General features: G+C 33.5%; 1 protein-coding gene across 33 annotated transcripts in view; it reads right to left on the minus strand.

Annotated features, from left to right (window-relative positions):
* Positions 1-1,284: 1,284 nt before the first annotated feature.
* ubr5 (ubiquitin protein ligase E3 component n-recognin 5) overlaps positions 1,285-10,731 on the minus strand; it is a 107,494-nt gene continuing 98,047 nt past the window's right edge. For all 33 annotated transcript variants that reach the window (XM_073924663.1, XM_073924661.1, XM_073924660.1 and 30 more), the window contains 5 exon segments: positions 9,584-9,739; positions 6,203-6,316; positions 5,490-5,634; positions 3,746-3,831; positions 1,285-2,022 (listed from right to left, as the gene is read on the minus strand). In XM_073924663.1, the coding sequence (XP_073780764.1) occupies positions 1,810-2,022; positions 3,746-3,831; positions 5,490-5,634; positions 6,203-6,316; positions 9,584-9,739 (714 nt within the window). In that variant the 3' untranslated portion in view covers positions 1,285-1,809.

The raw sequence follows: 10,731 nt of genomic DNA on the forward strand, positions 1-10,731 counted from the left end.
AATTGGGTAGGCTAAACTGTAGTAAATGTATGAGTGTGAATGGGTGTGTATGGGTGTTTCCCAAAGATGGGTTGCAGCTGGAAGGGCATTTGCTGCATGAAACGTCCTGGATAAGTTGAAGGTTTATTTTTGGCGACCCCATAATAATAAAGACACTAAGCCGAAAAACTTAGTTAAAACCTAACATTTATTTGTTTAAAATTGATCTTAAGCATTATACTAATAACCTAAAACATTAAATATAATAAAGCTATAAGGATGTATGCAATTTTGGAATCATTTTCTTATGCAAATTTCTTGTAACTCATACATTCCCAGTTGTTTTATTTATTTATTTTATTCTCTATTGATTTGTTCCTTTAATGTGAAAAAACACCATATTAAAGTCAAAATTATTAGCCCCTTTAAGCTATATTTTTTTTCAAATGTCTACTGAACAAACCATCATTATACAATAACTTGCCTAATTACAAGCAAACTACATTTGTGTTGCCATAGAAACTATAATCGCCACAACAAATAAATTTCTAGTTTGTTACGATAGAAATTATAAAATCACTAAACAGTTGACTATTGCTGTTACCATAACAACTATAGAATCGACACAACAGACTAATTACTATAGTTGTGTTACCATGGCAATTATAGAATTATAAGAGATCAATTACTACAGTTGTGTTACCATAGCAACAATAGAATCGGCACAACAGATTATTTACTATAGTTGTTACCATAGCAACTATAGAATCACGACAACAGATCAATTACTATAGTTGTGTTACCATAGCAACTATAAAATCACCACAACCGATCAATTACTATAGTTATGTTACCATAGCAACTATAGAATCACCACAACAGATCAATTACTATACTTGTGTTCCCATAGCAACTATAGAATCACCACAACAGATCAATTACTATAGTTGTTCCCATAGCAATTATAGAATCGACACAACAGAATAATTACTATAGTTGTTGCATTACCATAGCAATTATAAAATCGCCACAACAGACTAATTACTATAATTCTGTTACCATAGCAACTATAAAATAAACATAATAGATCAATTACTATAGTTGTTACCATGGCAACTATATAATCAACACAATAGATCAATTACTATAGTGGTGTTACCATGGCAACTACAGAATCAACACAACAGATTAAATCAAGCATTTTATAAACAGAATGGTTCAAAAACAGCACAGTATTTACTCTAAATTACTGTAGTATTTTGTATGCAGGCAGAAAGAAACAGAATAAAGGATGAAGCAGAACACTAGTTTGCATCCAAGTTTATTTTTGAAATTCCCTACTCCCTCTATACAAGAAAAAATGACTTTCCACAAAGGCAGCAGTGAACTCTCAGTGATAGTAATATTTATGTTTAGGGCAGGAAAAAAAAATCATAAATCACAGTGTAACCTTCTTTTTCTTTAAATACTCCTGCTGTCGTCTTTGGCTGGGTTTGGCGGGACAGTTTACCGTCAGGCCAAAGTCACGGGAAGTTACAGTTCAAGCCAATGGAGCTGCAGGCTTCAACTTTACAAAAGCCAATGCAGGAATGTTGCGTTATACTCCGATAACCGGAAATAATAATAATAATAATAATAATAATAATAAAAAAAAAGAAACAAAAAATAAGAACAAGCTGTCCACGTTTGCAACGCAGACCCCAAAAAGATAAGACTGCCAGGGGGGCGACAGCACTTTCTCAATTTCATAAAATTGTATAGACAAAGAAAAATAAATCTACAAAAATGGAACTAGTAATATTACACAACGATTAAACGAGTTTCGTTCATCTACACAAAACCGAAGTTCTTGGTCTTGATGGCTAGTAAAAGTTTCTGTTTGAGGATCTGTTTGGAAGAGTAAAGTGGCACGTAGAGGCGAGAGATGCAGGTGTTGGCGGTGGGCAGGTGCTGGTCGTCCGGCGGGCGGATGGTGATGGAGGGCATCGGCTGGAAACCTTCTTCACTGGCCGGCAGAGACGGGCTGGACGTCCAGAAGTACACCTGCGGGACACACACACACTAATGAAAATACGGTCTGAAAATACTGAACCCAATGTTGGGTTTAATGTGGACAAACCAAACCATTGGGTTAAAGTGTAGTTAAAGTGTGTAATTTAAATTGAACAGAAAAAAATTAACTAAACAACAATATTGGGTCAAAAACACTGGCTTAAAAAAAAGAGTAAATAAATTTATCTGAAGAAAAAACAAAACAATGTTAGGGTGAATATGGACGAAAACTTTAATTAAATTTTAATTAAGTGGAAAAAAACAAAAACAATGTTGGGTCAGATTTGGACCAACCCAACAGTTGAGGTAATAGGTGTCATTTAAATTTAATAAAAATAAATAAATAAATAAATAAAAATAATAAATCACCCAATGATGGGTTAAATAAAGCCAACCATTGGGTTAAAAGGTGTCATTTTACTGAAGAAAAATGTTGGGTTAAATATGGACAAACAAAACCATTAGGTTAAAGTTTAGTTTAAGTTAACTGGAAAAAAACAATAACATAAAAAAAAATATTGGGCCAAAAAACACACCATTGGGTTAAAAAGTGTAATTTAAATTTATTTGGGGGAAAAAATGTTGGATTAAAAACTTGAACAAACAAAGCTATTGGATTAAAAATATTAATTAAAAATAATATTAAATAAAAATCTAAACAATGTTGTGTTAAATATGAACAAACTCAACCACTGAGATAAAGTGTCGTTTTAACTATTTAACTATTTAATATTTAAACATTTAAATTTAAGAACATTGGGTCAAATATGAACAAACCCAACTGTTGAGTTAAAAAGTATATAAATTGAATGAATAAATAAAAAAATTCACCCAATGATGGTTTAAACATGAACGAACTCAACCATTGGCTTAAAAAGTGTCATCTAAAAATAATAATAAAAAATATATATAAACAATGTTGTTTTAAATATTAACAAACCCAACCACTGGGTTTAAGAAGTGTAATGTAAATTGAATTGAACAAACACTAGCCAATGTTGGGTCAAACACGTACAAACACAAGCATTGGGTTAAAAAGTGTCATTTAAATTTAAATGGTAAAAAAAAAAAAAAATCACCCAATGATAGGTTTAATATCAACAAACCCAACTGTTGGGTTAAAATGTTAAATTTACATTTAATTGCAAACAATTCAACAAACAAAAATGCTGGGTCATATATCGACAAACATAAAAGTATAATTTCAATTAAACTGAAAATAAAAAATAATAATAATTGGGTAATAATAATTACCCATAGTTCGGTTAAACAGAGAAAAAGCTTATTATTGGGTAACCAAAAATTGGGTTAAATAGGAAAAAACCCATAAGTTGGGTTAAAACTTATTTAAAATTTTGTAAAAAAACAAGACTAAAAAATAATTCACCCAATGATGGGTTACACATGAACAAACCCAACCATTGGGTTAAAAAAGTGTAATTTAAATGTAATAATAATAATAATAACAATGCTGTGTTAAATATTAACAACCCCAACCATTGGATAAAAAAAGTGTAAATTTAATTTAATTTAAAAAATAACCAATGCTGGGTCAATTATGGATAAACCAGCTATTGGTTTAAATTGTGCCATTTACATTCAATTATAATATATTATTTTATTATGGACAAATCCAACTGCTCGGTTAAATATGGACAAATCCAACTGCTGGGACGTGTCTAATGTGGAGTAAAGGCATGCAGTAGTGTCTCACCAGGTCCTGCCTTTCCGTCATGCTCATCTTCTCAACGATGGACCAAAACCAGCGCTTGAACTGCAGCAGCTTCTCTGCATTCTCACCTGCAGGGTAAAACACAACTCACAATTAAGCACAAAACACACAATGCATGACTTTAGCTTATAAGTAAATTACATTATTAAAAAACAAATAGAAGAAAAAAAAACCTTTATACCATATATATATATATATATATATATATATATATATATAGCAACCTTAAAGCAATAAGATTATACTCAAATTTATTAAATGTAATATTTTTCTTATAATTTAGAAAAATAAAAATCTACAAATAAATTTGAGTACAAAGCAGGTACAATTTTATTTTAATCAGGAATACAATACGTTCATGTTTTAAACACTGTGGTTTTGTGGATGATTAAAAAAAAATAAATAAAAAAATAAAAAAAAAAGAACTGGCTCGATTGAAGTTTTAGTTTTTTCTTTAGCACCCTTGTCACATTTACATTTATTTGAAATGTCCCAAAACTCACTTGGGAAATAGGTAGATGTTCATGTAAATAAAATGTTTACTTTAATTCAGAATGAGTTGATAATGAGTTAATAACAAACTCATCATTTTTACATTTTAAAGGAAATAATGAATATTTATGTCATTTTAAGCAATTTTCATAATAAATTTAAGTGGGGGATGCACAATATATGATTTCAGCATCGATATCGTAATGTGCGATTGTCTCATCGCAAAATCTGCAATGTCCTGTTGGAGTTAATATAACATGACCTAATCTAATAGGGGGACAATATTTTTATTTTATTGTGATTTTAATGCTTGAAATTGTCAAGCAAATTTAAACTATTTGGGCACAAGAAATTTTATACAATTTGCAACTTTACCAAAGAAAAATGTGTATATTTACTTACACAATAAAGACTCAGCGTAGACCAAACTCAATGCTTTTAGACTTCACTGAAAACCATTTATTTTTATGTTTTGCATATTTTATGCAGATGCACTCCCCTAAAAATCATCCCAATCAATGTAAAATTATGAATTCTTTTCATATACACATATATATACACACACACACACACACACACACACAATGTATACATTTATATAATATATATTATATTAGATACATACTTTAGATATATATTAGATACATACATATACATACACATACAAACATATAACTTTTGTTGCTGCTTATTTGACTCCTTTTATTCTAAATGTGTTGATGTTTAATCATTTAAAGTGTGCATGCTGCATTTCTCTCATTATGCAAGAGCCTGATGGATGAATATTGTTAACATGTTAATTAAAAAAACTTAAATAAATGAGTAAAATGCAGCCTGGTGTGAACTATGTACTGTTTTTCTTTTTCTTTACTATAAATGATCTCCAGAAAATCTAGAAACAGGGATTCAGCAGCGGTCTAAAACAGCAGACAAAATCAAATTCTATGTATTACATAAAGACTAAAAGTAGAAAATATATATATGGGAGCGGTACAGGAGCGGGAGGCATTTTAAACAGGAGCGGGATGGGACAGAATTCATTTTTAAACTTCCCAATCCTCTCCCATGTCATTCATCTTGCGCAAATATATATATATATATATATATATATATATATATATATATATATATGGCAGAAAAATGAATTATCTCAATGTCAGTTTTTTTTTATATCGTGCAGTCTAATTTAAGTGGTTATGAAAAGTGTCAATGTGTTCATAATCCAAACACAAACCTGACTCATCATTGAATGAAGTGAAACTAATGAGCATCTGGACGTTGACTTCTCCACAGCCGTTGACCAGCAGTCTGAAATCCTCCGCTGTCAGATCTTCCAGAGCGTTCTTAGGAAGCACATCCAGAAGACCTTTCCGCATGGCCTGCAAAACGACAGCTTCACTTACAACTGTGTTTTTATCAGAAGCACAAAAACTTTAAGCGATTAATGAGAGAATAATACGTGCTCATAACGATTCCCGTAACAGTAAATCAGTGGTTCATATTTACAGGCTCAGTGTCTGACTGTTCAAACAATTATTTTTATTTTATTCGCTAAAGATTTGCAGCAGAGTAAACTCATGTAGACTGTGCAAACACCTTTATTTTTGTTGACTCTGGACAGTGTTCTGTTCACTCCACAACTACTACAACTTAAACTAAATATAAAAACTAAATAGAAATGCTCACAAAGCAAAAACTAAACCAAGAAAAAAAAACATTTATAGCTATTTTTAAAATGGTATTGAAATAAAGACTAAAAATAAGTTTAAAAAAAAAAACACTAAAAACTATAAAGAAATATTAATTTAGAAATGCAAAAAAATAACTGCCCTCAACTTGAAATATAGGCTCAATAGGCTTCATCACACACTTTAGATTTTTGGCTTGTTTTCAGTGACATGTTTGATAGTCAACTCAGATTTTGTCCAATATTACAATTGCACTCACATGCAGAGGCTGTTCTGCCACCACCAGCATCCGGTGCTCTGCGTATCTCCTCACGTACTCGTACACATTCAGAGGCGTCACCGGCATGTTGACTCCACCGGACAGCAGCTCCACCTGCACATCAACACAACACACTCAACATGTGTGATAAAGACTGAGCTGTTCACTCTGTGGTAAAAAAATGACTGCTATTGTGATAATAGATCACAGGGACGTGCAATAAATTAAATATATTTTATGCGCCGAGCATTTGTGTGCTGCATGCATAGGTTGTTCATCCAAATCTGCCTAATCAGATAGCAGCCTTTACTATCTTTAGACCATGGGTGCCCAACCCTGTTCCTGGAGAGCCACCTTCTTGCAGATTCTACCTTGATCAAACACACCTGACTTTAATTACCAAGTGCTCCAAGTTGGTTCATGCCGCGGTAACAATAGAGTTTGAGCTTAGAAAATTCTGTTGTATGGCGCTGCAAAAAGGGGCGGGAATAACGAGATGATTAGACATTAAAAAAAGCAAGCGATTGGTCCATATTCGAAATTTCTGTCCAGAGAGGTCACAGATTTTGTTTTAGAAACTATCTAAAGTTACAAATAATGACACATCTTCGTAGCTATCATGTGCTGAATGTTAATCCACCATCTACACTTTTAGAAGAGTGGATAAAAGACTTCCGTTGGCTTCAAGTCCGCTATGAAAAGTCTGTGGGATGGAATTTTCAGCTAACTGTTTGCCACAACTAGCACGAGAGCTTCTGTTTAATCCTTCATATGATCCCCAGATGCTGTCCACCGTAGCTATATGTAAAATTTAACACCACGTACACCATCACAAAGGGGCTTACACTGATTAAACTAATATCGCTACTCATGAAAAGACCGGTATTGCTATTTACATGACGTATGCATTTAATAAGGTACAGTATATGTCAAAAGCATCAGTGCAATATCAGACTGAACCCGTGAGAACAGCACAGTTATATCAATAACCGATTCATTCATGTCAAGCAGTGCGTGCAGGGCCAGTGAGCGATCCGTGTATCTTTTGGTCACTCAGTTTTGTTATAAAAATCTATTTTCTTGTGATACTGGGATTGCATTGAGACATTTTCCTCACACATGCATATATATATTTTTTTGTTTTTTAGTTTGATTAGTTTTGATTTCAATCTGTTTGTATATTACTTGTAGTAACGGGGCTAACAATGGGTGGGTGTGACTAAATTTTGGCTGGTGCACCTACATTTTTAAAGTGAGGAGCACCGGTGCTACCAAGCAAAAAGGTTCATTTTGAGCCCTGTAATTGGTTTCGATTGGCTACAGAACGCACTATTGTTGACCAATGGCTTGCGTAATTAACCTAACTTGCCTAATTAAGCATTTAAATTGCACCTTAAACTAGGGCTGTCACAATGATCGATTTCACAATACTGCCCTATTGACAAGCTAACTGCAAAAGAACGAAAGCAACCACACAATCCTGCATTTCTTGTTTCTTTTATTGTCGTTTATGTAAAGCATTTTGAATTACCATTGTGTATGAAATGTGCTACAGAAATAAACTTGCCCTGCATTGATAACGCTCTTTCTTTTTTACACTTCATCATTGTGCAATGAAATACATTAATAATGAATACAAAAGTGTGTCAAATTGTTGATACTTTTTGTATCTGGTGTTTTAAGACTGAAGTAAATGGCTCAAGTTATTAAGCTTTCGGCTATAACTTTGACTTTAAACCAAACGTAAAGTCAATTTAGAGATACATATTTAGAGATACCTAAATATTAGTTTTGCATTGTCTACAGAACAAACCACTGTTATACAATGGCTTGCCTAATTACCCTAACTTTACCATAGTTAAGCCTTTAAATTTCACTTTAAGCTGAATACTGGTATCTTAAAGAATATCTAGACAAATAATATGTGCTGTCATCATGGCAAAGAGAAAATAAATCAATTAACCCTTAAAGACCTAGAGGTAATTTGTGGGCACCTAATGGGCCTATATTATTATTTTTTTTAAATCAGTTTTGTTTTTATTTTAGCAGTCAGCCTCAAGTGTCATATGTTATTTTAAACAGGAGAATCTGAAGTTTCAATCTGTATCATTTAAAGGTCCAGTCTAAAATATTTTTTGGTCCAAAAACATATGAACAGACAGAAAATATTCCAGAATTTTCCAGAAACGTTTTTTAAAAAAGTGGCATTTTCTAGTTATTACTAACAAAACCTTATGAAGCTTGTTTTTTTTTCTTTAGAAATACATGTTATGTTGTTTTATACTTCCAAAATAAATTGTTTACATCCACCATTCCCTGAGAAAGTTATAGCAATTTATTTCAATGTTATTCCATGGCGTTTTTCAATGGGGAAAAAAAATGCATTTATTTACTGACAATGTATCTGCCCAAAAGTTCTGGGAATGAACTAAACAGAAAAAAATGTTACAAAATAACAGAACACTGAAGCAAATTTGACTTTTTCCAAATAATATATTTTCAGTTACCATAAACAACACCACTTACAATGAACAAATAAAAAGCAAGAAATAAGAAATAATGCGTCAAAGTCCAAATAAACATGGTGCAAATCCTCAGTAAAAACATAGACACAAATATTTACTATACTATAAATAGTTACATAACTAAACTAGATTCAATATGGACCATCCTTAGGTTTTATGTGCCAGCATGAATATGGTTTTGACCCTGCTGCGTCTCAACTTGCGTTTGCAGACAAACAGCCGCACCGTCATTTGCGTCTTTTGAAAACGGCAAGACCAGCACTTCGTCTTTGCTGTGTCACTGTTTTGTCATGTTTTTGTGCTGTTGTGCATGCAAAAGTAATTAGTATGATAATTATTTCATGCAAAACCTTTTTTTTTTTCGCGTTTTATTTAGCCGTGCGTAAATATACAGCCTATCTCTCGTTCCGGGTTGTTCAAATTGCTGATTGATGGTTTAGAAAGCGAAACCTATGCTTATTGGTTGAGAGATAGCGAGTTTGAACCAATCTGGGCATGGAGGAGGGACAATGCATCAATGTATCATGTCTGGTTTGTCCGGAGATACAAGAATCTTTGTCAAATCAGCGTTGTCAAAATTTTATGACGTAACCACACTGATTCCAGAGCCTCTGAAAGTCTGTGAATGTAATGTGATACTCTTGTGATACTCTGAGATTCTCTTCTTTATGCCAATCTTTGAAATGTACGGATCGGATCAGCGGATCAAAAGTTATTAAACATTTAAGAACAACTTATTTTTAGCCGCGGGCGGCTGTCTCGGTCTTAAAGGGTTAATAGAAATGAGTTATTAAAACTATTATGATTAGAAATGTGTTGAGAAAAATCTCCATTAAACAAAAGTTGTTTCGTTTACCTGTCCTGCTCCCTCCTCCTTGCAGAGGTCGATAGCGAAGGCCAGGTCCATCGCCGCAAACACAGCCTCCGCCTCTTCAGTCTGAGAGTGACGGATGAGCTGCCGCAAACTCTCGTACATTACCGGGTCGAAGAACGCAAAGTCGTGCCAGTTCACCTGCAGGACAACACAACTCAAGCCTTAGGAGAGATCTACAGTCTGGTAAATGGGGAATAAACAATAGTATCTGGATGCAGCCTTTATGATGCAAGCTGAGACTGCATCGCTCAGGAGATGCAATGTCAGTCACAGTGCACTTAATGGAGCTAGTGACATCACTGTGATGGGAGGGTTAGAGGCAGGGTTAGGGGAGCACATTAAAAAGCATTGGATGCAGTTGAGATTGCATCTGCACCGAGTCTGCAGCCAGACCCCATCTCGGAATCAAAAAATCTACTCAGTGTTAATAACTACTTGTGTATTGTTCAAATGTACTCCTCTTTGGTTATGTTGGTGGCTTTTTTTGCCCCATTGACTTCCATTATAATCACACTTTTTGACTGCAAAGCCTTGACTGCATATAATCATGCATTCTTGATTGTTGCTGGTTTTTCTTGTTGGGAAGAGGTACAATGTGTCATTTTTACCGTTGATCATCAGTTGATCAGCATTAACCCTTAAGATAGGCCTGTGCAAAATAGAATTTGGCTTTTATATAGAGTTCTGTGGAGTAAAACAGCAGATTATAGTGTGTGTGCAGAAATACACTCACTGTGTTTAATATGTTCTGTGGGCTGAGCTGATTACTTTGTTTTTTCAGACATATGAAGATAAGAGCACAAATGTCTTTCTCTCACACACACACACACACTATACCGTACATAACTAGGCCTGTCACGATATCCATGTTTTGTTGTGTGACATATGGTACCAAAATATATCACGATAAATGATATTATTGTCATTTTAAGACTTTTTTATGCCACTCATCATTATATAAAGCCAGAATAACAATAACATCACAATGCAAGTGCACTCTTTCAAAAACACATCATATTTTACGCAAAATGTTTTGCTTTAACCGATGATCAAAAGCAAAAATAACAGGTTTTAACTCTTTCGAACAGGGAAACCCACCTACAATTTCAAAATACATAATAAAATGCTGT

This window comes from Danio rerio, chromosome 16 (assembly GCF_049306965.1).
Source record: "Danio rerio strain Tuebingen ecotype United States chromosome 16, GRCz12tu, whole genome shotgun sequence".
NCBI lineage: Eukaryota > Metazoa > Chordata > Actinopteri > Cypriniformes > Danionidae > Danio > Danio rerio.